A 23,069-nucleotide genomic window follows, 5' to 3' on the forward strand; every position below is an offset into this window, starting at 1 on the left:
ACACAGCGGGAAGTCTGCGGTCTGGGGCAGGCCTCAGGACCCCTCCGTGAAATGGGGCCGTCACGGGGACAGGCCCCACGTCCACCCGCGAAGGCTTGTGCCCCCCGTAGGCCCGGTTGGGTAGGAGAGGCGGCAGGCAGCAGCGGTGGCTCGGGAGGGCTGAGGGCCCAGCGCCACGACCTCCAACCACGACGGAGGACCAGGCTGCTACTCCCGCCTCGGCCTTCCTTTCTGGGCAGTGGGTGAGACTGTCCCACGTGGCTCTGAGACCATCCATCTTCTTCGTTCTTTCCATCCTGTTCTTTGAATGGCATAATCTATCAATCTCGAGCGCTATCAAGATCGCTAATTCTTCTGTTAGTTCACATCTACTGTATAGCCCTTCCAGTGAATTTTTCATCTGTTGTACTTTTCGACTCTGGAATTTCCATGGGTGTTTTTTTTTTAAGAGGAACGTTTTTTGTTTTTTTTTTTAATACTTGTATTAAGGTGTCATCTGTCTATTCTTAATTAAGATAGCTGAGTTTCCTTTAAGATGGTCACAGAAGGGCTTCCCTGGTGGCGCAGTGGTTGGGAGTCCGCCTGCCGATGCAGGGGACACAGGTTCGTGCCCTGGTCCAGGAAGATCCCATATGCCGCGGAGCGGCTGGGCCCGTGAGCCATGGCCGCTGAGCCTGCGCGTCCAGAGCCTGTGCTCCGCAACGGTAGAGGCCACAACAGTGAGAGGCCCGCGTACCGCAAAAAAATAAAAATAAGATGGTCACAGAAGCAGGGTGTGTTTGTTTTTTGACCACGCCCCGCGGCATGTGGGATCTTAGCTCCCCGACCAAGGATCGAACCCGTGCTCCCTGCAGTGGAAGCGTGGAGTCCTAACCACTGGACCGCCAGGGGAGTCCCTCCAGGTTTTTTAAAATAACTTTTTGTTTATAATCTTTTTATAGATACTCTCTACTTGATACCTTCCTTTCTTTTTTCCCCCTTTACTTCTTTAATCATGGTTTCCTTTTGTTCTCTAACCACATTTGTAAAGGCCAATTGGAAGTCTTTTCCTGTTAAATCCAACATCTCACTCCCTGAGGCAGTGTCCGTTGCCTGCTTTTTGGTAACAATATGGTATGTGGCCGTATTTTCCTGTTTCTTTGCACGTTCATAATGTTTGGTTGGAAACGGATCCTTTTAGGACATATATCTACCAGCTCCGGGTACTGGTCACCCCAAACTGGGACTTGTCATCTGTTTGTTTCATGTTTGGCTGGCTGGGTCACCTCAGTGGCTCCCCTGCAGCCCCTGACGGAGCCCCCATGCTCCTTCTCAGGGGTGCGGCCTCCAGCAGGCCCCCACTCCGCCCACCTCCCACCCCATGGCAGTGGTTTTGCCAAAGCTCTGTGTGGCCCCTGCCCACAGCCAGCTGTTAAGTTCCACTCACAGCTGGCCGGCTGCTCTGTTGTTTTTAACAACGCCCTGGGTGTACGCTGCCCCTCAGACCAATCCAGTCAAATTTGGCTCCTTTGAAGGAATCGATACTGAGCTCAGTGCTTGAGATTTTTTCCCTGACCCACAGACAGCCTACAGTTTAGCCTGCATCACCAGTACATCTATCAACCTCCTCCCACTGGCCTTTCTCCACGACGTCCGGTTTCAGACAGCAGCCTCAGGCTCGCACTTCTCCACACTCTGCAGCAAACCAAGTCAGCTCCTTAGCAGAGGGGCCAGGAGCTCAGTCCCACGGCCCGCTCCTCCCTGGGAAGAACCTCTGCGCACAGCTCTGGGGCTGGGGGTGAGTGACAGCCCTGCTTCCGGAGCTGAGTGGTAGGTGGAAGGGGCAGCAATCCAGGCCCCCGGGCCTGCCACGCAGGTGAAGCACCCTCACGCACACCTGGGCTCCCCTCAGCAACGCGCCCCGCGTCCTCGCGGACACAGCGGCTGCGACCCGGGAACGCAACTGCCGGACAGGGCGGCCGCCCCAGCAGCCCGTCTCGGGAGACCTGTGTTCCCTGGAAGCAGGACAGGGACTTTGTCTGGCCACCCTCTGGCCTCAAGCTGAGCCCGATGCCCGGCACGCGGCAGGCACTGAGCAACGCTACGCATGGATGAAACAGAAGCACGTTTACGAACCAAGAAAACCCACTGGAGCTGGTGCCTGTGGACGCCTCCTTCCTGGGGCTGCCCAGGCAGGTCCCGTTTGCCCAAATCCTGCTGCCCCTGTGCCACGGCCTCCCAGGAACAGAAGCAGCGCGTGTCCCTGCCGCCGACCTCCATCCCTCCAGGAACATCTGGCTACGGTGGCCCCGAGCTGCCTCCAAAGGGCTCTGCCTTCCGACCTGGGTGATCCTGGCCGAAAAAGGTCCAAGCAGAGGCTACGACCGCCTGCCTTCCTTTCTTCATTCATCTGCCGCCCACCCACCCACCCTCCAACCCCCCACCCCACCACCTGGCTCACCAGAGGTGTGAGTGCTACCACGTGGACACGCCCAGGGCAGGGCCTCACTGCCTCCCCCCCGCACCGCCCCCCCCCCCCCGCAGGAAACACTGGTGAGGCGGGGCAGTTCACCCCAGACCCCTACGCAGGCTCAGCCTTCCCCAACTGGAGGACCTCCAGGACCTCCCACACCGTGGGTCTAACCTGGGGCGCCTGAAGACCCCCCAGCACTGGGGAGCAGGCGCTGCAGGCAGCGGATCCAAAGCAAAAGAGACTGTGAAGGGCCACCGACCCACCCAGCCCCCTGGCAGATGCCTGAATTCCAGCTACAACCTGCGAGTCCAGCCTTTGCTCGGCCAGGCTCAGGCAAGGGGCAACCCCGGCAGAGGCTGCCTGTCCTGAGTCGGGGGCCCCAGGCCTCCCAGAAGACTCTGGTCTCCTCTCCCTGGATCCCGGCACTGCGGGTAGTGCCCAGGAACGGTTCCTTATCCACCACAGGCAGGGGTGACACCTGCTGCCCGTCCAGCTCCGGGGACGGTCCCCCATCCACCACAGGCAGGGGTGACACCTGCTGCCCGTCCAGCTCCGGGGACGCCCCGATTCCTCCCGCGGAGGGAAGGAGAGGCTGAGGACACGGTGCGGCCACAGGCAGCTTCCTCCCAGCTCGGGGTCTGCCAAGTCGTTTTGACCACCGAGAAGGGGGAAGGTCAAGGTGGGCAAACAGACCGGAAGGGGCCCGCCGAGTCCCGACAGGGACGACTCCCGGGCTTATCCCAGGGCACCGGTGCTGCCTGCCTGGGGCGGGAGGAGTATGCATCACTCCCGCTGTGCCTGAGCTCGCTGCCCCTGCAGGGTGAGCAGGGGGCCTGGCAGAGGCTCTGCCAGCGGGATGGAGACCCCACTGCCCCCGGGGGCTTCAGGAGAGGAGACAGAGGGGCCGATGCTCGGGCGGATGAGGAGGCCTTCCCACCCGACTCCGATTTCGCACCCAGTCCAGTGGGGCCCCCTAAGACTGTTTAGGAAAGATTCTGAGACCAGAACATTCTGACCCCTTGAGCCTCTCAGAAACTGGATGGTGAGTGAAGAGCAAAGCCCCAGGGGTGGGCACTCGGGGGTGGGGCAGAGGCGGGGGCACCCATGGGCGGCTGGGCGCCGCCGGGCTCCGGTCCTCCCTGGGCACGCGCACCTCACGCTGCACCCCGAGAAACCTCGCACCGCCCAGGATCTCCAGCACTGAGGCCATGAGGAGGGGGCGTGCCAGCTCGTTAGGGGAGAGGGAAGCAGGCAGAGCCGAGTCCTGCCCCTGAAGAACAACGCAGCACAGGGGGCATGTCTGGTCCTGGAAGGAGGACAGACTCCCTCAGCTGGTCGGTGATGAGTGCTCATTGATCGCCACAACACAGCCAGGATGGGGGCAGGTTGTGAGGGCAGGACAGGAGTCTGGCCTGGGGTCTACAGTCTGGTGGGGACACAGCACCCACGGGGGCCGTCCCCCCCCAGCACAGTCCCGCTACTCCAGAACCACTGGGCTGGGGTCGAGGAGCTGACAGTGGGGAAGGAGCTTCTCCGCGTGTCCGTCCATCTCCACGCTGCCGCCCCTAACGTCTAACCCTGTCAACACCTCAAGCAGCTGCAATTCAACCACACAGGGGACGCACAGGAGTCCAAAAGTGGCACAGAAGTACACGGTGCACAGATGTCGCCCCATACACGGGAAGGAAACCGATGTGGCAACACAGCAGGAGGCAATCTGGCCCAAAGAATCAGCAACGACACTGTGAAAACGATCTGTGCTTGTTTCACAATCTTCATACCCGCATTTAAAGCAGGAAACGCACGGTCCACAGAGCAGCGCCGGGCTGGCCATGACTGCCACCGCACTAGAGCAGCGCCGGGCCGGCCGTGACTGCCACCTCGCTGCTGGGAAAGATGTAGAAACACCAGAGAAGCCGACTGCGAAGCAAGCTCTCAGCTCTCCTCGGCTCTCACGGAGGGCTCTCGGCACGCAACAAACACAGGAATGAAAACTACGTGCCGATTCAGCTACCCAAGAAGGGGATGCAACTGAAGGCGAAGCAGTGAAAAGAGCACAGAAAAGCACACCCATTTCACGTACATTCGAAGAGGGCGACCACGGCCGATAAGGGGCTCTCTGCCCTACGGCTGTGCTGACGAGCGACATGGCGGAACAGAGGCTGGGAATAAGCTGCAACACAGGAAACACGGCCGCGCCATCCCGCGACTGGCCTTTGCGAGACCACCAGCACAGCCAGCTTTCCACAGCTGAAAACAGGAGTTCGAATCCTGCCAGACAGCCCAGCTGTGTGCTTTACTGTTTTTGTTAGATCGCCTAAGGCTAATTTCTGAACATCTGGTCAAAGTTTATTAATGCAGAGACTGTAAATGTGAAATTATGGGGGGTGAGGCCTGTAGGCTGGACTCGGAGCCAAGATGCTCGAAACACTGGCAGTGCCCTGTGGCCCCACGTTGAGGTGACGGGCCCAGCCGCCCACTCCTGCTGGCTTTAACGGAGCAATTCTACCACATCAAGTAGGCGTGCAGCCTGCTGCATCTTGGGGTCTGAGCCTGAGAGGCGGGACGTGCTGGCAACATGGAGAAACTCTGAGAGACCTGTGCTGCTACGTGAGCTCACGACTGAAGGGGGACGTGTGGCCTGTAGAGCCACAGGCAGGGGCCACACCGACTCTTATTCTATTGAGTCCCACCCTCGGTGACCTGCCCGACTCAAGACTGGCCCCCAGACCAGCAGACTGAGTCCTGGAGGAGGGGAGCGGTGGGCCACAGGAAGTGCCAGCCCGGTCAAGTGGCATCGGGTACCGCCATTGGTCGGCTGAAGGCGGCTCTTCCCCACCTGGACAGAGAGACATCTCCCCCCTCGGACACAGCAAGGCTCAGCCAGAGAACATGAGGCTGGCTTCCGGCCACCGGAGGCTCCGGTACGTTTTGGGTCTGGGTGGGCCCTTCAGGAAGACCCCCCTGGCGCCCATGTGGCACGACAGGCCACACGGCAAAACCCCGACGGGGCGGGCCGTCCTGAGGGACGTGACCCCTGAGACCGCAGGTCGGGCCCTGCTGCCTCAGGCCTCACCCGCTGTGGACGAGCCGGCCAGAGGGGAGCGAGGCGGGACGCCGCGAGGCCCAGCGTGCTCCCAGGGCGCCTCGAGCTTGACGGCGGCCCTGAGGGCCCCGCGCCGCTGTGCCTGCTGCCGCCTGCCGAACACGGAGCGCAGCGCGCGCAGCTGGCCCACCTCCTGTGCCGAGAAGCAGCGCTGCCCCTCTGCAAAGCGCACCACGGCGTCGAAGGACGCAGCCGCCTGCTCCCAGGCCGCCTCGTCACCCACCCCCTCCTCGGCCAGCTCGGGACTCCCGGTGGCCGCGCTCCCAAGGCGGGCCGGGGCGCCTCCCCCGAGCCCGGGGATGTGCACGAAGGTCTGGTCAGGAGGCTTCGTCCTGAGGCGCTCGGGCTCCTCCTCTGAAGACGAGCCTTCGACGAGTGTGACCTCGGGCCACAGCTTCCTCCAGGCCCGGCTGAAAACGGCGCCCGGCACCGCGTTCCAGGCACAGGCCACGTCGAGCACGGCGTTGTGCACGCTGCAGCGGGGGGTGAAGGCCTGCAGCGTGCCGCGAGGGGTGACGAAGTTCCTCATGAAATCCCTGCGAATGCCCTGGTCCATGGGCTGGATCAGGGAGGTGACGCTGGCGGGCAGGAAGATGGTGAAAATGTTCTCTGAAACCAACTCGGCCTCCCGCGGGTGGGCGCGGGAGCCGTCCAGCAGGAGGATGGCCTTGCTGTCTTCGGGCAGAGCCACAGCTCGGAAGTGCTCCTTCACCGCGGGCACAAAGATGTGATGGAACCAGTCAGTAAAAATCTCCTTGTCCACCCACGCGTTACCTTGGGCCTTGTACGCGACAGGCAGGTGCTGGATGCCCTGGACCGCCTTGGGGCCGCCGTATTTCCCGACCACCAAGGGTTTGATCCTGTGGGAGCCCGTGGCGTTGGCACACATGAGGACGCTCAGCCTGTCCTTGTTCTGCTTGGGGCCGGGCACCGCCCCGCCCTCCGGGCTGGGACTGGGCGAGCTGCGCCAGAAGAGGCCGGTCTCATCGGCGTTGTACACCTGCTCGGGGGACAGGCCGTGCTCGGCGGTTAAGCTCCGGAAGAAGCCGCAGAACTGCTCTGCAGCCTGGTGGTCGGCCGCCTGTTTCTCGCTGGACGCGTCCAGCTTCTTGATGCCGTGTCTGGCCTTAAAACGCCAGAGCCAGCCGCCAGAAAACACGCAGGGCTCGGTCAGCTGCATCTGCTCGTAGAAGTCCTTGGCCTTTTCAATGAGCATGGGGCCCGAGACGGGCACGCCCTCGGCACGCTTCACCAGGAACCACTCGTACAGCACGCGGTCCAGGTGCTCGAGCTTGGGCGTGTGCAGCGTGCGCCGGTGCGCCAGGGCCTTGTCCGAGTCGGAGTTGGCGAAGAAGCGGAGCAGCTGGGCCTTGTGGGCCCTGATGTCGTACAGGGTGGACATGCCCACGTTGTACTCCTGCATCAGCGCCTTCCTGCTCTCCCCCTTCTCCAGGCGCCGGCAGATGTCCATCTTCTCCTTCAGGGTCAGCACCACCCTCTTGCGCTTCTCCCCCAGGCTCCTCCCGGCAGCCGGCTTGGAGGCCATGAGGAGGGGGCTCGTCCCGGCCGACAGGGGTCGCACCTGGGCCAGTACTGGAGGACTTTCCAACCCTCCTTCCCCTCCCAACACCCTCGCCCACTGGCGTCCTGCTGATGCTGATACGGGCCCACCACGAGCCAAGGCCTCTTCCGGGCTCGGGCAGCTTCCCGGCCCTCTCTGCAGGGGGGACGAGCGTCAGCCACACGAGGCTTCCACGGCTGGAACCTCCAGCCTTCTCTGCGGGGACGGTGGCAGCTTCTCCCTTCAAGCACGGACCGGAGGGTAAAGGGGCCCCGGGAGCTGGTTTCCGGCAAATCGAGATTTCACCGTCTGAGCCGTGGGTGCCTCTCTCACGCACATCGTGCTTTAGCAGCTGGAAAGCAAAAAGGGGAAGAAAGAAAAACGTTACGGAGCCCGTTACTTTCGACGTGCTGGGGAGCGGCAGGGGACGGTGTCGTGGAGGCGATGAACACGCGAGCTGGCTGGCAGGTGGTGCAGGGAAGAGGCCTGCCCGGTGGAGGGGGGCTGCCTGGCGCGCTGGGCACACTGGCACTTCTCAGCTTCCACAGTGACCTCCGAGTCGCTCGCTATGGCTCCAAATTGAAAGTGGCTCTCTTGGAAGCAACCTGGCCTCCCGGGAAAAATGCCAAGGGCGATGCCACTGGACAAAGCAAGGAAGCCATAGGCGCTGAGCGACCTCAGAGCCACGTCCCACCTCCAGAACCAACCTTCCCGCTGTAGCTGCTCTCGGCCCACCTGACCTATCCACCTTCACAAAGCCCTTGTTCCTTTGAGGGCGGCCGAGGCAGGGGATGGAGGTGCTGCAGGGGGCAGGGATTCCTCTAGACTTCCGGGGCTGAGGAACCTGCAAACCTCTTCTGAAACAAGGTCCCCTCAAACCCTCTCTTTGACAGCAGGCCCCAAACTGCTTCTAGAAAACCAGGCCTTGGTAGGCCTCGGGCTCCTCCCAGAGGGGCTGCCAGTCTCTCAGCTACTGGTCCCCACAGCGACATGCTCAGACGCCAAGGATGCCTCTGGAAGCACAGTCACACGTGAGTGTGCAAACAACACTCACACGCACCCTCCCTGCCTCACACACACACAAGACACTGGAAATGGCCAGGCCAGAGCGGGCTTCCTGAATACTTGTTGATCGAGAACACTCTATGAATAAATTACTAATTCATGCTGGAAACAAAAATACGAGAACTGTCTTCTGGCCCCGCTGGGAGCAGGGTGGTCTTCCTGCATCAGTTATATATCCTTGTAAGTAGTAAACTTTGTGTTTAAGTTGACATACACGTCTTTGGTTAAAGCTAGTAAGAGAACATAAAGGAAAGTGACTTATATAAACCCCACAGCTCTGGTCTAACTTGTCTTTCATCATCATCTACCTTTCATCCTCATAAAGATCTGGGTCATTACAGTCCCTTCCAGCTGGTCATGTCCATCCCTTTATGACAATTTCCCCAAACGCCCCCCACCCCTCCCTGCTCCGTGGAGCAGACATGTAGGACTGAGCAGATGGTCCTGGCTGACCTGGGCAGCCTGTGAGAATCACAGCCCTGTCACACGTCACCTGGTAAAACGCCAACTTCTTCCAGCCCCCGAGGAGTGAAGAGCTGTTATCCCCACACTGACCAGCCCTGGCTGGTCTGCTCGGGCCGTGTGGCGTGTCTGCCACGAGTCCTGTCTTCTCCCTCCCGGCCAGCTGTGTCCCCTGGCTTCCCTCGCACCCGGGAGGGACTGCCAGTCACCGAGGCAGCACCACAGGCAGCTGACAGCATCCGTCGCCAGGTCCCAGCGTGGAAAGGCAGCAACTCCCACCTCACCTCCCTCCCGAACCCTCACACTCGGCTCTGTCCAACTTCACGCCACGGGTGAGGCCACAGGACTACTCACGTATGCAACATAAAAAGGTAGCCCCTTGAGACCACAGCTCAACAGAAATGAAGTTTATTCAGATGTAGCAAGAGTCCCAAAGACAAATCCTAGGCATGTCAGCAGCCAGCCCAAGGTACGCCCTTTAACCCTTCTCCGTCAGACTCCTGGTCTGCAAAGTGCGGGTGCTGGGACCTATTTTCATTCTATTGGCTTGGCTATAAAGTTTGTTCAGGCTTTTCCATAAGATGCTAGGGAAAATCCCGAACGACCTTTCCGGCTAACGCAATATTTACTGGGGGACAGTGTGACTGTGCACTGCTTGGCCCTGTGGAGAGCAGAGGGAACTAAAGGCCATAATCCATCCTTAAGGAAACATTTAATTTAAAACCACCATAAAAACCAGGAGGAAATAGGGGACCCCCGGTCACTTGCGAGGGACTGACTCTAAGCACAAAAGGCAGGAGGAAGGGCCAGACGTGGCACCGGGAGGAGGCTCAGCGCCAGACACGGGCTCACTGTGGACGCTTCCTCACGTCTGAGCCTGATACAAGGGAGATGGAAACACCGGTCCCGCTGGAGAGACAAAAACTTCCTTTAAAAGTGAAATTCAGATATTACTTCTGAAACAATTTCTTAAACCAAAAGGAAACAACACGGCCAAAAAATTAAAACGGTTTTAAGCCTTGCCACTGATACCCTCTTGGGCCACAGGGGCAGAGATGGGGCAGGAGAGAGAAGAGTGGGGCACCACCTGCATTCTGCCCCTTCCTGTAGGCGGGGAGACGCTCTTCCTTAGAGGAGAGCCTGAGGAATTTAGGAGGAGGATGTGAGAAACCACGTTTCCTCGGCAGTAGCCAGTAGTGTGCAAGGGCGTGTGTGGGGAGCGGGGCGACTATCAGAAAAATACTCCGGACACAAGTGTTCCGGCCCGAAGAAGGGCTGGATTAAGTCTTGAGGGGCAAGAGGGAATGGGGAGGGGTCCTGGGTCAGGGGCGGACATGGGGGTGCGCACCCTGCAGAGAGGGGAGGCGGGCAGTTAGTTACCCACGCAGACCCCTACTTCGTGGGCGCAGGTGCGGGGCCGTGGGCAGCCCGAAGCAGGGGGACGGCTCGGGTTAGGGGAGAGGCTTGTTTTGACAGCGTTTCTAACGCCGGGGGCCACGTCTGGGGCAGAAAGGCAAAAACCAAAAAGAAAAGAAAGCAGCCAGGTCTCAGGCCGGCTCCTTCCTGGCGAAGGGACCTCGGGGTCTGGTCCTTCCTCGGGGGGAAGCCCCGGCCAGGCTCGCAGGGAGGCTGCGGAGAGACCAGGTCGGTTTCGGGGGCCCGGGGGAGGCTCCGCACCAGCAGCTCGGCCCCGGGCCCCGCCCGGCGCCCCCGCAAGCCTGAACGCCACTCACCTGCTGACCACGAGCCGCCACCGCCGGCCGGAAACGCCCCGCCCCCCGCCGGTCCGCGCCGCTCCGCCTTCCCCCAGCCACTTCCGGGACGCTCTAGGCGGCCCGGGGGACTCGGCGTTTCTGTGTCTCCGCGGGTAGCGGCGGGCGCGCGGTGACCATAGGCTCGGGTTCGGAGATGGGTGCATCTCTGGGCCGAAAAGGCGGGGCCTCTTGTCCTGGGCAGGGGTGGCAGCAGGGCAGGGTGGGCCCGGCACCCCCAGCCGGGAGGCCTCGTGTGGGGACGTTTCTGATGAAGGAGGGCAGTGCTTGAGCCCCTCCCTTTGCGAAGTCCACCGGCCAACGCTGTTTTCCTCCTCTCTGGCCTCATCCACCCCTAATTTAGATGATTTGGATGATGAGATTTGAAATTTCTGAGCTGGGGAGACTTGGATGAGATTCAGACTTGAGTTGATGCTGTAATGAGTTGAGATTTGGGGGACCTTCGGATGGGGTGAATGTATTTTGCATGGGGGGCAGAGGACGTCCAAGCTCGAATCCCCAGAACCGGTGACTGGGTCACCTCACATGGCATCAGGGACTTTGCAGATGCAATTGCGTTACGATTTTTGAGATGGGAGATTATCCCGATTATGAGGATGGGCCCGGTGTCATCACAGGGTCCTCATAAGAGGGAGGAAGGAGGCACAGAGCCGGAGAAGGATGTGAGGATGCAGGCAGAGGGAGAAAAGGAGATGTGACAGCAGCCGCAGGATGGAGTGTGCGCCTAGAAGATGGAGGAAGGGGCCACCAGCCAAGAATGCAGGGCCTGCAGGAGACGGAAAAGAGCCTGCAGAAGGAAACAGCTCTGTGGACCCCTTGATTTTTAGCTCCGTAAGGCTCGCGTCAGACTTCTGACCTCCAGAACTGTAAGGTGATAAATGTGGGGGGGTTTTGGGGGTTTTTTTTTGCGGTACGGGGGCCTCTCACTGTTGTGGCCTCTCGCGTTGTGGAACACAGGCTCCGGACGCGCAGGCTCAGCGGCCATGGCCCACGGGCCCAGTCGCTCCGCGGCATGTGGGATCTTCCCGGACCGGGGCACGAACCCGTGTCCCCTGCATCGGCAGGCGGACTCTCAACCACTGTGCCACCAGGGAAGCCCTGTGTGTTGTTTTAAGCCCAGTTTATGGTCATGTGTTGCAGCAGCAACAGGGAACTAGGATAGATTTGCATAGTTCTCTCCCTCTTCGTTCACCTTCTTCCCTTGGCTCCCAGGACGCGACCACCCCTGGCCCTCCTTCCTCACCCTCCCCTGATGATTCCCAACGGGCCAGCTTCACCCCTCGGCTCTCTCCTCTCTGCCCATGCCCCCTCCTGGGATCTCCTCCAGTCTCCTGCTGTGACTACCAGCAAAGGCAGGCAGCTCCCAAATTTATGCCTCCTGCCAGGACCCCTCCCGCAAACTCTAGCCGCCTGTGCCCTACCCAGCGTCCCGACGTACGTAGCCTTCTAACCCTCGAGCCGGCATTTCTACACCTGCGCTCGCACCCCTCCCCTGGCCGGGCTCCAGCTTCACACCACCCACCGCGGTGAGTGGCAGCTCCACGTCTCCATCGCTCCGGCCAAAAACGCGGAGTCGTCCCTGACTCTCTGTCCCCCCACCCCCCACGCTCTGCCCTCCACATCCAGGCAGCGTCTGGCCTCTGCTCACTCCCCCCAGGCCGCCCTGAACCCGCTGTTGCCTCCCCTGGCCCTGGCTTCTGCCCTTGCCCCACGGCGGACTGGAGGGCCCTTAGCCATCGGGGACTCCGGGGATGGTGAGGTTGACCCCAGGAAGGCCGTCTTCATCCCCGCATGGACTCTGCTGCCACCTTGTGGGAACCGGATCTCTTGCTCCCCTAAGAACCTGCTGGGGCCGATGCTCCACGATCACACTGGGAGCCTTGGGCCTCGTCTCCAGGACTGAGTCCACTCTGGCAGAGAGGAAGGGGTCGGGAAGAGACAAGGAGAAGGAAGACCATCCCCTGGTGTCACATGAAGCCTGGCATGGAGGGCCCCCTCCCCCAAGTATCTCCCCAACGCACAGGGTCAGGCCCCCCACCAAGCCAGACTGTCCACAGCCCAAAGGCCTTGGAGAGGGTCTGGCTGAGCGGACGCCCCCTCACCGCCCCCTCCAGTGGCATCCCACGTGCCCCAGAAAGGTCCTCCTGGGCCACCAGGCCTGGCAAGGTCCTGCTCTCACTGTCTTCCAAGCCCACGGGGCTCCTGAGTGCTGTGGCCCCTCTGCCCATGGCCCTTGGCCTGCGCCATGCTGGGCACCCAGCCCAGGTTCCAGACCCTCGGGTGGAGAGATGTCCGGTCCCCCCAGAGCCAGGGCGAGGGTTTCTCACAGCAGAGAGGACTTTACTTGGGGGCTGGGGGTGTGGCCAGAGCTCCTGGCTCCCCGACTTTACTCGGGGAGGTAGGAGTGGACAGGAGAAGGGGGGCCGGCTAGGGGCTCAGTCCTGAGAGGCCCCGAGGCCCTGAGGACTCGGGAACACACAGGAGGGGCACCTCTGCGACCAGGGCTCTCTGGGGACAGAGACCCCTGAGCCCAGGACAGACGGTGTGGGGCTGGCACACCGATCAGGTGGACGGGGTCTCAGTGCCCTGCACGCACACTCAGTTGTGGGACACGCATTTACACACGCCCTCCACGTGCACTGTTCACCCAGGAACACACCCTCACACATGCATTCCACACGGTCGCTCCCACATGCAGTTTTCACACAGAGACACCCTCACAGAGTCAGAGCTTGCAGTACACGGCTTTAATTTTGAGAACCTATAATGGGGAGCCTGGCACTGTGGACACTCTCCCCAATGTGTCAGGGATCTGGCAGTGCACCAATTACCCTCCTGGTGATACATGCATTTTTCTAAAGGAAAATGTCTACAAATGTGGAAGAGAATTCAGTTGCAGTTTTGCAGTAATACCCCATCTTTATTTTTTTAATTAATTCTGCATAAAATAATGAATTCATCCAAAACTGATGTCCATGAAAGTGTGGAACCACGTGGAAGCCCCAGGAGGTGGCAGTGGCCCGTTGGTAAGGAACCCCTGTGAGGTGGGTCTACCCTACACAGCCTGCCTCCCCCCAGTGCCCAGCCCCACCACCAGTCCTAGCAGCCCCAGCTTCACACTGACAAGATCAGGGAAATCTCTGAGCTATGTGAACAGGCAGGATTTCCAGGGAACCCAACCGGTTAGGGCGGGCAGGTGGAGGGCCACGAGAGAACAGGAAAATCTGGAGTCCTAGGAGGTGGCCGCAGAGCAGAGGAAAGGAAGGGGGCTAAGGGGAAGTCACATCGAAGCCACACCTCGACCCCATTCCTGTGTGGAGGGACCGCAGGCAGTCACGCCCCCACAGGCCTTCCCGGAAAGCTGGATCCCACCAAAGGATCCAGGCTCCATTGAGGCTCACTGCATGCCCAGTGCATGAGTGACGGGATGGGGCTCAGCATTGGCCCAGGGTCGGCGCTCAGGCTTTGACCCCAGTGAGAGCTCAGTTTGGGGCCCAGGTCAGAGCTCAAACTGTTATGAGGAGTGGAGTTTAATAACTGTCCACAGGGCATCACAGCCGTGGTCTTCTATATTTGAGTCATGTCCATTAGGTCATCTATCTCGGTCAGCTTGGGCTGCCATGACAAAATACCAGAGTCTGGGTGACATAAACAAGAGAATTTTTTCTCTTCCAGTTCTGGAGCGCAGCAGTCTGAGATCAGGGTTCCTGGGCGGGCAGGTTCTGGTGGGGACTCTATTCCTGGTTTGCAGGTGGCTCCCTCGTACTGTATCCTCGCGTGGTAGAGAGAGAGCTGGTGCCACATCTTCTCAGGTCACCGAATCCCATCGTGAGGGCCCCAACCTCATGACCTCATCCAACCCTGAGGCCCCCTCTCTGAAAACCATCAGGGTGGGGGTTAGGGCTCTAACATATGAATTAGGGGAGGACACAGTTCAGCCCATAGCACTGCGCCCTTGGCCCTCGAAATTCATGTCCTTCTCACATGCACGGCGCATTCCCGTCATCCCAATAAGCCCAGGAGTCTTAACTCATTACAGGGTCCGCACTAACCCCTAAAGCCCAAAGTCTCCTCCAGACCCTCTCTACGTCAGACATGGCCGAGTCCAGGTAGGATTCATCCTGGCAAATTCCTCTCTGGCTGTGAATCTGTGCAACCAGACAAATTACGTGCCTCCAAAATACAGCAGAGATTCCCACCACAAAGGGAAAAATCGTAAGGGAGAGTGGCGGGTCCCAACCCCAGCAAAGCGGCGTCACCGCCGGGGCTCCCGGCGGGTCCTGCCTGCGTCAGCCAAGGACTGTGTCGTGCTGTGCTGTGCACGGCCGGGTGTGGAGCAGCATTCTCGGCCTGCACACCTGGACACCAGGAGCACCCCCATTCGGGCGACTGAAAATGTCTTCACACCCCACCAAACGTCCCCTGGGCCACGGAAACGCCCCCATCTGGGAACCACTGCCTTACAGCAACCACTTCATATCAGATCACATCAGCGAACACACGGGCAACTGTCAATATTTGAAGAATGAGTGCTTCAGGCTGGTGCTAGGTGCTGGGTGCCTTGAACACAAAACAGATAAGAAAGGCCCCAGCCCAGGGCACCGCAGCTCCCCGTGAACTGGGGTGGGGGAGGGGCGCAGACGGGCAGCCCCACAAGGGAACAGTGAAGGCACAAACATTTTACATCCCACGTGAGGCAGCTGAGCTGAGGGGGCGGGGGGCGGGGGGGGGGCATGTTCAGAGAGAAAGTGCCAGGCACGTAGCGTAGGCAAGGAAGGTGCACTGGTGCAGGGGACACGCTCACCTCTGTGTGACCTTGAGCAAGTTCCTCCCTCTCTGGGCCCCAGGCTCCAAGGGACAGAGCCCGGCCTTGGGGGAGCCGGGGGGCTGGAGTTGGGGTAGACCCCAGGAGTGCTGTGAATCCCGGGAGGGCCGGGTCTCAAGGCACCCCTGGCCCACACCGCCCTGTCACCCTGCTCCCAGGCTGCCCCCCACTGCGAGGCATCCACTGCCCCTCGGCCTTCCCTGCGGCCCATGGAGCCCCTTCCCCTAAGGATGTTGCGCCTGGCAACATCCTTTCCACCCCTGACGTGCCCTGGGCCCTTTTCTGGGGGGTAAACCAAGGAGGGGAGTGAGATGTGCTCCACGAGGCCATCCACAGGGCCAGGAAGACCTGAGGAAATGAGAGGCCCTCTCCCCCTGTAGGAGGAGCTCGTGCCCCCAGACACACCCTGGGGCCAGCAGGCAGTGGGTGCAGCCTGTGCCTGCCACCACCGGGTCGACACTCCAAGGGGTCCCAGGGAGACTGGGCACAAAGGGAGGGTCAGGTTGAGAGGGCAACAGGGACCACTCATGGCCCCCAGGGCAACAGCAGCCAGGAGCCACTGGCCCTCCCAGGTGCAGAGGAATGAGGGGAAGGGCCAGTCCCAGAGGCTGGCTGGAGCTGCTGTGATGGGAGAAGGCTGGTGACGCCATGGTGGCCCAGGCGTCAGGTGCGGCAGAACAGGTGGCCTGACTGCTGAGCATCTCACCCTCAGGTCTTGGCCAGTGGAAGCCTTTATAGGATCCTTATGGGACCCAGGACACAAACAGGGTGGAGACGGGGCCTGGGTCTGGATGGAAAATATCTGGCCCAGTGCCGAGCTCTTGTCACCTCCTCGTCCCGCAGAGGCCACTGACACGGCATTTCCAGGACTCCCTTGCAGCTAAAGTGCCACGGTGTGGTGGGGTATTGAGTAAGGTCATGAGGGTGAGGCCCGCAGCTCCGGCCCGTACGTTGTGCTCCACACCCGCGCGCCCTGGCAGCCTCCCCAGAAGGTCCCCACCAGGCCCCCTCTCTGCAGCCCACATTTCCTTCCTGCTGATTGTGCCATCTGATCAAGGCCTGTCACCCCAGTGGGACTCAGCCACAGGGGTCAGCATGGCTCCCACACAGAGCACAGTGGGGCCGAGGGAGGGGCCCTCAACCTGGGCTCAAAGACAAGAGTGAGTGAATCTGGGGAATACGCTCTCCTTTCTCTGGCCTTGCCGCCCCTCTGAGGTGGTGAAGAAGTGGTCTGCGGCCTCGTCCTGGGGCGGCTGAGAAATGGCCCCTGCCCCGGGCAGGCTCTGCCTTCCCGAAGCAGAAAGAAGGCCAAAGGGAGCGGGAGGGTGCAGCCGTCGGGGGGGCTGGAGATTGGGACCTGCCCCGCCCTGGGGCCCTGCAGCCAGGAAGCTACTGGTGTTGACTGTGGGCAGCCACCCCCCCCCCACCCCAGCCAGCAGAACCATATAAAGCCGCCCAAGGTCTGCTCCCTGCTGCCCACCCACCACCATGAAGGCTGTCCTCCTTGCCCTGCTAGCCGCTGTCTTGGCCCTGCAGCCAGGTGAGACCGCAGGGGGTCACGGGGCAGGGTGGGGGGAGCAGGGCCGGGGCGGGGGGCGGGGGGGGGATGATCGAGGAAGGCCAGAGGGGCAGAGAGGAAGGAGGGGGCAGGCTGGGCGGAAGGACACGAGGCAGGGGCGCAGAGAAGGGGCTTTGACCCCACCCAGCTCCCCCTGGGGCAGCTCTTAGTGCAGCCAGGATACCGGGTCATCTCCTAGCTGTTCCCCGAGGCGGGAGCAGGCCGGGCAGCACGGGGGTCTCTCCTCCAGCGCCGTGGGGCTGGCCTGGCTGCTGGAGGGATGCGCAGAGAGCCTGTGGAGTGGGTGGGGGGCACAGGGGCAAAGGGCCTCAAGTGAAGAAGGGCCACAGAGGGTCGGAGGGAAGAGATCCTTCTGCCCAGGCCCAGCCCCGGCTTCTGATGGGGGCAGCAGGGGTAGGCCGTGGGCCTGCACTGCTCCAGTCTGGACTCAGGCCCGGTAGGGACTCTCCCGGGCCAGGGCCCCGGGTGATCAGTAAAGCCCTCAGAGCCTCAGCACCCTCTTCTGGAAAGCAGGGATCATGGTGGTGCCCGAGGACACACGGGTCGGCCAACGTGTGTGGTGCCCGAGCACAGGCTGGCCGTGGGGAACCTGTTGGCACTGGGGTGACGTGGATCCCAGCTTCATCATTGTTTTACCCAGAGGAGACCTAATCATCATGACAGCTGGGGCCACTGCCCCCAGGGACAGAGCAGGGCGGGGCCGGGGCGCACCTCCGGGCTCACAGCTCCGGGTTGGGGGGAGGGGGATGCTGAGAGGGAGTGTGAAGGGTCCTGTCCATCCTGCCCTCACCTGCCTGGTGCGCGTCCCTCTCAGGAGCGTGGGCATTGTAACAGGGCCTTAGAAGCAAGGGGGTGGGCGTGGTGCCCTCCCTGTGAGGGGCCTCCAGTTTGTGGCTCTTGTGTACCAGACAGTGCTCTCTACTGTGTGACCTATGAGAAAAAGAGGTTCCCCCCACACCCCCGCAGCGTGGGAGGGCAGGCTGGGCAGCCTCTGAGCTCCACCCCACCCCCACCTTGCAGGCACCGCCCTGCAGTGTTACTCCTGCCAGGCCGAGGTCAGCAACCAGGACTGCCAGCACGTGCAGAACTGCAGCCACTCTGAGACCCAGTGCTGGACCGAGCGCATCCGTAAGTGGCCCTGCTGTCCCCGCAGGCCTCCCTGTGCCCCTGCCCTGCCCCCTGCACCATCCCCTAGAAGCCCTGCACCTTCCCTCCACTGGCAGGGATTCAAAGGGCCTGGGATTAGGTCTCTGCGCTGGACTGTTCATCCTTCCACCTGTCCACCTGCCCACTTGTTCTCCTGTCCACACATAAATAGATGCCCAGCTTCCCATCTATATTTGGTGGGTGAGTATCCAGGGCCCGGCCCTCGCCCAGTGGTCCCCATGCCTCGCCCAGGTGCTGTTGATCTCCTGACCCTCATCAGGAAGGGCTGCAGCTCGCACTGTGTGGAGGACTCAGAGAACTACTACGTGGGCGAGAAAAACGTCACATGCTGCTCTACTGACCTGTGCAACGCCAGCGGGGCCCACGCCCTGCAGCCGGCCATCGTCACCCTGACGCTGCTCACCGCTCTTGGTGTGCTGCTGTTCTGGGGCCCCGGGCAGCTGTAGGATCCAGGAGGACGCTGTTGTGTCCCATGCTGGGCAGTGGTGCCCAGGGGCCCGGGGGGCACTCCTCACACACACCCGGTCCAGTCACGGCCCCTTCTGAACCCTAACTCAGGTCGGGCGATGCCCCTCTGCCCTTTCCAGCCCTCCCTGGCTCCCTCCAGGACTCCGGCCCAGCTCCCACCGCCCGGCAGGCTGCGCTCTGTGATGTGGAACAGCGTGCAGATGGCCCATCAGACCCCCTCCCAATATTCCGACCCACCCCTTAACCTTCACTCAGGCACCTCTTCCTCCAGGAAGCCTTCCCTGCTTGCCCCCTCCACGAGCTGAGCCAGGTCCTGTCCGTGGTGTCCCCCGCACCCAGCATGAAGCAGGCTCTCAGGAGGGCCCCAAAAAGGCTGAGAGGAAATGTTCCGAGTAGAATTAGGGTCAGAGGTGGGAGGTCCTGGGAGCCCCAAGAGATGAAGCTTGGAGGGGGGAACAGCTCCCCATGTTCATAGGGGTCCTGGGGCAGCAGCAACCCCAACACACAGTAGGCCCTTAATAAAGGCCCATGGGCTTGGTTGCAGAGAACTTGTCCTTGCATGCCTGCAGGCTGAGGTCAAGGTTGTGGTCCAGGGCTGTGAAGGGTTGCCACCTGGGGGCCACGTCTGTGGCTGTGGCTGTGCACTTGGCTCCAGCCAGGGCAGGAGCAAATGTCTGACTCCTATAAGGGAGGACATTGCTGCAAGGCCGTGTCCCTGGGACCTCCCGGCTCTTGCTGTGTGGCCTCGCACATGTTGCTCAACCTCTCTGAGCCTCAGATGCTCACTGGGACCCATCTCTGCTGTGAGGACTGACCCAGAGACTTCAAGGCATGGAGACATTTCTGGGTGGGAGGGGCTGCTGCTGCTGCATGAGGCCGCCAGAACCCCTGCCCTGTCCTCCCCCTTCAGCTTGAGGACAGCCCCTCTGTCTGTTTCTTCAATTTCTTATTTTGTTTGTTGTAAGGGCTTCACACCCAGAGCAAAAAATTCAAACTGTACAAGAGGGTGTCCAGTGCTGAGCCAGTTCCCCAACCCCGACCGCGGGCCCCTCCCCTCTCTAGGATGCTCCCATCGCACGCTTGGGGCTCCTTCCGGGGTAACTAGCTGTGAGGCCTGGGGGAGCCCCAGGGGACGCGGCCCCTGCCTGGCCTTTTTCATACCTGGGAAAGTCCTTTTGAAAACCCAGTTGGCCCCTGCCCTCGGGCACCAGGGCTCACGGAGGGCCGGGCCCTGGGTGAGACCTGCCTGCACAGGACGGTGCTTCCAGCCCACACCAGGCGCTGGGTGGTAGATTAGGCAGAATTAGAACCCGGGTACTGGAGAGACCCTCCAGGTTGGCACAGCAGCAGGTGGGGTGGGGTCGCACTCACCCGAGTCCAGGCCAGGGCACCCCAGGGAGCCCAGTGTTGCGGCTGGTGACGTCGGGAGGGCAGAGGAGACCAGAGGTCCCCGCACTCAGAGCCCAGGACGACCCACACCTTAGCGCCTCCCTGTGGAGGGGTGCTCCGCCCTGGGGCCAAGGCTCATGGAGGTGAGGTACCCTGGGCCCCAGTGGTTTGAATTCTTTGGGTCAACATGAGAGGAGAGAGATGGCGGGTGGGTCCCCACGCCCTGTAACCCGGGGCCTCCTCTCGCCTCCTGAGCCATCCCTGAGGTCACGCAGCCTTGAGCCTCCAGAAGAGGGACAGGCCCCGGGAGGTGCAGGAGCGCTCCCGACCCAGCACCGCGGGGATGGAGGGCTGACGGGGGCTCTGCCTCTCCAAGGGTGAGGACAGCATGGGGGCCACCTGCAGGGGCAGCCCAGGGTCCCTGAGCCAGCCCAACGCAGCGTCTGGACTGGGACCCCCACCCGCTCCACCCCACACCACTTCATCGTCAGAAACTGTGGGAAAGCAAGAAAGAGGAAGTGCAGAACCCTCTCCCCACGCCCTAGGATGGTCCCCATTTTCCGTCCCCATTTTCACCCTCATGGTGACGCTTCTTGTGCAAGAATAAGGAGCATCCTGCGAGTTTACACACCTGGTCACACTCTCTTCAGGAAACCGCTTTTCCTTTTTTTTAAACCTCTATCTCTCCTTGGTAAGGACGAGACACCCCCGTGGTGGCTGAGGTGATCCTCCGGACAGACCGACGTGTTTTTGTTTTTAAGATGCCACTTGCCGAGCATCTTCCGTGGGAGAGATACTGTCCTGGTCTGTCTGCATCTATAGTAATAGGTGACGACAAAAGCAGACATGGCATAGCGCTCACCACGGGCCCCGCACTCCTCTGCCGCCTCCCTTGCAGTCATTCATTCATTCCTCCCCCCTTGGGGGCAGGGCTGTGCAGAGGAGGAACCCGAGGCAGAGAGAGGTGAAGCAACTTGCCCAAGATCACACAGTTAGTTAGAACTGGTGAGGCTGCATTCCAACCCCGGTAGAAAGAGGCCCAGAGAGGTGAAGGAGCTGACCCGGGGTCGCACAGAGGGCTCCTGCCCACCCCAAATCGGGCCCCTGAGTGGGCATCTCCCGCCCTGGCCCCAGCTCCCAGCCACACCAAGTCCTGGGCTTTCCTCCCCTGAGGACTCTGGCTCGGCTGGACGTCTCTCCGCCAGGGCTGAGGTTGCTGACTGGTCTGGCTCCCCGGGAATGTCCCCACCCTCCCCACTGGACTCCAGCTGCAGCAGGGAGTCAAGCTAGATGGGAAGGAGAGTGGGTCTCCAGTAGGTGCTGTGCAGTCCTGGAGTACCCCAGGGGGCCCTTCCAGAGTCAGAAGAGATGCAGAGTTCTTGCCCAAGCGCCCACAGCTGCAGGGCGCAGAGCTGGGACCCCATCCATCCACCCCACAAAAGATGTGGGGTGTTGGGGCAGCCCGCAGGTGAGCAGTTCGCCTGTGCCCAATGCTTGGACCACCACCGTGGCCCGCTGCCTGAACGTCAGCACATGCCCTGGGGGCCCAGGTCTGCCTCACCAGGGACGCTGGCTCCGGGACTCGCCCTGGGCAGACAGCACCCAGAAAAGAACCCCAGCACAGAAGTAATGGAGTCGGTCTCCCCCAGGGCTGTTAGGGAGACCGCCCCCTTTTTACGGAACTGAGTTTCAAGTCCACGATGGGCCGGTCCCCCAGTTCGCACTGCGGACAAACAGGTCTGCGCCCTCGCGACCCTGGTTCTGTCCCGCCCGCAGGCTACCCCTTCGTGGCACTGTGGTGGTGACCAAGGCGTGCGCGGACCCATGTGAGCCCTCGAACGCGGACGGGCTGGGCCAAAAGGGCCCACAGAGCTGCTGCCGCCAGGATCCGTGCCCCACGCCGGGCGCTGCTGGGGTCCGGGCCGGGCCGGGCCGGGCGGGGCCCGGGAGCCACCCTGGGGGCGGGGATGGGCGGGGCTTGGGCGGGGCCGGGGCGGGGCCGAGCTTGGGTCCCGGCCCAGGGGCTGCCCGCCGCGTTCCGGCCACTCGCACCGCGGCTCCTGTTTTGCCGGGCGGCATCCTGAGCCCCCGCTCCTCTTGGGTCTGGAGCCTCGAATCCAAGCAGGCAGCCGCTAGAACTTAGGCTGCGGGCCTGCCTCTGGCGGTGACGCCCGGTACCCCCCAGACACGAGAGTCCTTGAGGAACCGAGGGGACCCAGAAGTACCCCTCCTCTGCTCCTCCACCCTGCTGGATACTCCAAGCCAGGGCCGAGGGAAGGGATCGAGGTTCCGCGCCCAGGACTCCTTCCAGCCTCCCAATAAACGGCCAGTGACCCATCACAAGATGCCTGCGTCCATTGTGTGGGACTGAAGCGGCCCGATGGTGGGGGGAGGGGGGGCAGAGAAGGCGCTGGTCCTTACAGCATTCACGTTTTGAGGGCCCTCGGTGCACTGGGCATCCCGCTGGCCCTGGGCTTTGGCAATCAACGAGACAGACCAGGCCCTGGCCTCCTGGCCTCAAGGTCCAGCAGGGAGAGAGCACCCCCTGCCTACGGATCATATCTGTGAGAAAAAGTGGAGTGAGACCAGGGCTCTGGGGATCTAGCCCAGTCCGGGATTCAGGAAAGGGGCAGATGGGGCAGGGAGGGTTCCCTAGCAGGGACAACAGCATGTGCAGTGTGTGTGTGTGGTGTTGGGTGGCCTCCTGGATAGCAGAAGCTCAGAAGGAAGCCAGGTGGGCAGGGCCGTGGGGGGAGCACAGGCTGTGAGGAAGTTGGGGTCAGGGGTCTCATAAGCTCCCGGCTGGATTCTCATTCACCAAACTTCACTGACATCTCCAGAACCAGGTCTCTAGCTTCGGGGCCCTCCCTGGGGGGACGGGACAAGGTGGGTGACAAGGAGGCTGTGTTCTCAGAGGAGCAGCAAAGGGGGGCTCCAAGAACATGTCATTCTTCTATTCGCCCTGAGAAGCTAGCTCACCCCCGGACAGACAGCTCAGAGCCAAGCCAGGGCAGGGAGAGCATTACAGGGACACGCGCGAGCAGTGTGCGGGAAGGGCCTTCTTACCGCCAGGGCTTCCTAGGGCAGCTGGGCCTGCCCTGATAGGAGACGAGCTCCCTGTCCCTGGGAGTATCCAAGCAGATCCAAGGCCCAGGAAAACCCAGACCCCACTCTGCCCAGCTGCTGGCCCCAGAAGCAAAGCCAGAAAAGCAACAAACTCAGC

General features: G+C 61.5%; 2 protein-coding genes across 2 annotated transcripts; one reads left to right on the plus strand and one right to left on the minus strand.

Annotated features, from left to right (window-relative positions):
• Positions 1-4,197: 4,197 nt before the first annotated feature.
• On the minus strand, positions 4,198-10,437 carry JRK (Jrk helix-turn-helix protein). Its single transcript, XM_032610409.1, has 2 exons — positions 10,380-10,437; positions 4,198-7,471 (listed from the first exon to the last, which is right to left on the minus strand). Exon 2 carries the CDS (start codon positions 7,102-7,104, stop codon positions 5,518-5,520), a length of 1,587 nt encoding a protein of 528 aa, XP_032466300.1. The 5' UTR covers positions 7,105-7,471; positions 10,380-10,437; the 3' UTR covers positions 4,198-5,517.
• A 4,731-nt stretch (positions 10,438-15,168) lies between these two features.
• Positions 15,169-21,745, plus strand: PSCA (prostate stem cell antigen). Its single transcript, XM_032610544.1, has 3 exons — positions 15,169-16,783; positions 17,843-17,950; positions 18,221-21,745. Exons 1-3 carry the CDS (start codon positions 16,732-16,734, stop codon positions 18,433-18,435), a joined length of 375 nt encoding a protein of 124 aa, XP_032466435.1. The 5' UTR covers positions 15,169-16,731; the 3' UTR covers positions 18,436-21,745.
• The last annotated feature ends 1,324 nt before the right edge of the window (positions 21,746-23,069 follow it).

This window comes from Phocoena sinus, chromosome 17, assembly GCF_008692025.1.
Source record: "Phocoena sinus isolate mPhoSin1 chromosome 17, mPhoSin1.pri, whole genome shotgun sequence".
NCBI classification, from domain to species: Eukaryota; Metazoa; Chordata; class Mammalia; order Artiodactyla; family Phocoenidae; genus Phocoena; species Phocoena sinus.

Excerpts from the sequence above, each read along its gene's own strand:
- JRK (XM_032610409.1), bottom strand. The coding sequence starts at position 7,104 with ATGGCCTCCAAGCCGGCTGCCGGGAGGAGCCTGGGGGAGAAGCGCAAG.
- PSCA (XM_032610544.1), top strand. The coding sequence starts at position 16,732 with ATGAAGGCTGTCCTCCTTGCCCTGCTAGCCGCTGTCTTGGCCCTGCAG. Across the intron at positions 16,784-17,842 it reads TGTCTTGGCCCTGCAGCCAG|GCACCGCCCTGCAGTGTTAC; the intron begins GTGAGACCGCAG and ends CCCACCTTGCAG. Across the intron at positions 17,951-18,220 it reads GTGCTGGACCGAGCGCATCC|GTGCTGTTGATCTCCTGACC; the intron begins GTAAGTGGCCCT and ends TGCCTCGCCCAG.